The sequence below is a fragment of the Asparagus officinalis genome, chromosome 7 (assembly GCF_001876935.1).
Source record: "Asparagus officinalis chromosome 7, Aspof.V1, whole genome shotgun sequence".
Lineage (NCBI taxonomy): Eukaryota > Viridiplantae > Streptophyta > Magnoliopsida > Asparagales > Asparagaceae > Asparagus > Asparagus officinalis.
Window position 1 is genome coordinate 38,774,142 of NC_033800.1, and position 3,574 is coordinate 38,777,715.

The window sequence follows — 3,574 nt, forward strand, 5'->3', positions numbered from 1 at the left end:
CGCCTTTAACAAAATTATATCCTTATATATCATGGTCTAAACATAAAACTATCTGATAGGATATCAGTATTCTGATAGCAAGGAATTGGCTCCATTGATGAACTTGAATCACTGAGAGTATGCGCTCCATTCCCGTGTACATCAATTCTGTTATAGACTTTGGGTACCATCAACATGTTAGGATTGCTGAGATTATATTCTCCATCTTCTGGTGTTGGAGCTTCTTGTGCTACTCCATTGAATTCACAAAGAGTAGACCCAAAAGAGCTCGCCTTGACAAGGAGAGATTTCTCATCGGCCTTTACTGGTGATTGTGGTTCATTGAAAAGTTTATGCGCAGTTGAATTTATTCCGATTGACTGTTGATTAATGTGAGCAATAGAATCAAGTTGTTCGTTCCATAGGTTAGTGAAATCTTTTATGTTCTGTACTCCTTGATTCCATACAAGAATGTTATGATCGAGGCCAGAGCTCGTTGCAGGATCGACTGTATTCAGGTAAAGAAATTGTTATCTTTATGTGATGTATTGAACAATAAATTGACTAAACAAGGAAAATTTAGCTAAAAACAATTGTTTTGATAAATTACCCGAGTGCACTGAAAGTTCCTTGTTGGAACGTTGAGAGTTCATAACTAAATGCAAAAAGATGAAGGGAAAATATGATCAGGTAAACAATCTTTACTAAGTAACGTCACCTCACAAGTAAATTTTTTTAAAGTACCTGGGTTTGGGGCCATACTCATGTTCCTCCTGTCTATTGTTCCCATTGGAAATGAATACACAGAATTCAAAGCATTGATGGATGATGATGTAGATTGATATGGAACAGTATGTCGACTTGGTGAGCTTATCAAGCTCGTATTAGCAATAAGAGGTACTCGATGTAGAACTTGTTGGGTTTGAAATAAGTTTCCAGATTGTTGATAATATATATTCTGCTTGATAGGAATCATATCAAAAAATGGAGAATTGAGGTCTGGAAAAGGCCTCTGACTCAATTCATAAAGCCGAGGATCGCATTGAAGAAGCTTTTCATAATGTTTCTCTAGAGTTCCTTCGGGAAATTGTAGAATATGTCTCCTGAAAAAAAAAATCGCAATGCATAACATACAATGCTAATCTCTGAAGAGATCAAAGAAGCCTTTTAATAACTAAATAATCAGTTCTACGATTAATTGCAGTTACCTGTATATCTGAGCTTGGCCTTCTGTAAAATCATTGCCAGAAACCCACATAGTATGTCTTCTCGGTTGTGGAGAAGATTCGCGGAAATACATTGGTGGCTTCTCCAACTGTCAAATGTCGTAGTAACATCTTAGAGCGTTGAATCAATTATGAGATGAAATTGTTTGCATTTATATTGTAATAAACATTTTTTAGAAGCTGAACCTCAATTTTGAGACTATCAGGACGTCCCTCGATGAATGTAGCTTTAATAGCAGATATTTGAAGCCACTGGATCTCCATTTTACTCTTCAAACCTTCACATAAAACCTCCCACACCAGTTTTTGCTTGGAAAAATAGCATTTAGCCACCACATCACCATCAAATGATGCCACCCTCTGTCAATAGAAAAACATTATTCAAATAAAAGTATGTACATTATATTTATGCAAAGGCTTCCATTTTTGTAGTTGGGATACCTTACCTTCCAAGAACCAATTTGGAGGGAAAATGCCGGCATATTACAAGCCTTCAACTTCTCAGCTGAAGAATGAGCTTTGTTTCTCTTCATCCTTTTTTCTAAAGCGCTGGGAGTCTGCTTACATAGCTTTGTTTCTATGAGTTCCGCGAAGGACGGAGTTTTAGTTAACCTCAGGCCTAGAGGACTAAATCCCCCTGGTGCATAATTTATGTGCGTGTTAATCTGAAAGACACAATTGTTAAATTCATCTAAGAAGGATAAGGTGCCTTTGTTACTGAAAAATATGAGATGTACTTCACAGAGAATTTTTTTTTTAAATAATAATAATAATAATAATAATAATAATAATAATTTGAGGTCATATATAATTCAGGGTAAAGTTCACATAAACCCTAAACGTTTGGCCATTCTGAGATGACACCAAAAACTTTTTAAAATGTAACATAACACCAAAAAGTTAGTCAGCTTACCTCGAAATTAGTACAACATTCAATCTGATGCAATTTTTTTTTTAGTTATATATATATATATATATATATATATATATATATATATATATATATATATATATAAATTTACATGCAAAAGCATTTGAACTCTTACGAGTAGAAAAGCAAGAGATGTACTAAAACCTTCATGGTTTGTTATGCTAAGGATCATCTTCGAAGCTCAAAAGAATACAAACCTTGGACCTTTTCGCCTCCACAGGATGAATTTCTTCGTTCGATCCCGACCGTCCTATATCTGGACAGGTATGCATCCCACGTAGACCCTCAGCAGGCCCATAATTCTCAACCATCTTCTTTATCATGACAAGCTCCTGATCAAATCAGCTTTGCACCTAAACAAGAATAACCAAGAGAAAAATAACGAAAGAACAAAAAATATGGGGTCAGTATTTTCCATATGATCAACAAAACAATGGAAGGAAAGAAAGAGATTTGGAAGATTATACAAGAAAGAGAAGTGGAGAACAGTCTCCGGCTTTCAAACGAGGGTAAGACTTTAAACTCGGATCAAAACCAATGTTTTCGTGTGCTTTGAGTAAGGGAGGAGGAGAGGGAAAGAAGAAAGAAACAAGAGATGGTAGGAGAAGAGAGAGCAGGGCAGGTGAGCGCTCTGTTTCAAGAACAGGGGAAGAGATAAAAACGGAGTGCCGCGGAGGGTGCAGGATATTTTATAAGATTTGGTAAATTTATTCTCATACCGTAAAGGACAAATTTTCAAAACCGACCAATTTAGACTTTTATTCTCAAAAATCATCCCTATTAAAAAAATTACAAAAACAAAAATTTCCGAAACTTCACGGGAGTTGAACTCCCGTAAAGTTTAGTAGATCTGCTAAACTTCACTAAACACCCTGAAGTTTCATAGTTGAAAATTTTTTTTATAAAAAACGGAGTGCAGCGAAGGGGGCAGGAGGATATTTTATAAGATTTGGGAAATTTATTCTCATACCGGAAACTGCTCGGAAATTTAAGGAGAATATTCTTTCGGAACGGCACAATTAGCCAATGTGTTAGGAGATAATTAGCCTGTTAACGGGAAGTAGTGTCGTTATCAAGATGATCTTCTTCTTCCTACTTTACTTAGCCGACCCCTAGCCACCCATCCACATCAGCAGATCACTAGCTATATAGAATCTAATCCTTCCAAAAAGTGTCGAAAAAAGTCGGCAAAAATATGTCATCAAACGTGGGATGTGGAGAAGCCCAAATTCTAAACTGAGCAATCTATGAAGATCCACAACCATTCCTTACCCTGTGTAAACATTAATCAGCTTCAACACATAAATCTGTAGCAGTAGTGTTAAAAATAAGACCCTTAAACACTAAATTTAATGGGTCGGGATCCAGATACATGATCATTGAAGCTTGTCCAATTATTCTAATATTCATCCTTCACTCTAAATATTATCTTGAAAAC

The 3,574-nt window shown here is 35.9% G+C and overlaps 1 protein-coding gene across 1 annotated transcript; it reads right to left on the reverse strand.

Annotated features, from left to right (window-relative positions):
• LOC109849670 lies at window positions 28-2,767 on the reverse strand. The gene is made up of 8 exons (XM_020419528.1): window positions 2,604-2,767; window positions 2,334-2,489; window positions 1,652-1,870; window positions 1,392-1,565; window positions 1,188-1,294; window positions 724-1,082; window positions 590-634; window positions 28-487 (listed from the first exon to the last, which is right to left on the reverse strand). Exons 2-8 carry the CDS (start codon window positions 2,457-2,459, stop codon window positions 30-32), a joined length of 1,488 nt encoding a protein of 495 aa, XP_020275117.1. The 5' UTR covers window positions 2,460-2,489; window positions 2,604-2,767; the 3' UTR covers window positions 28-29.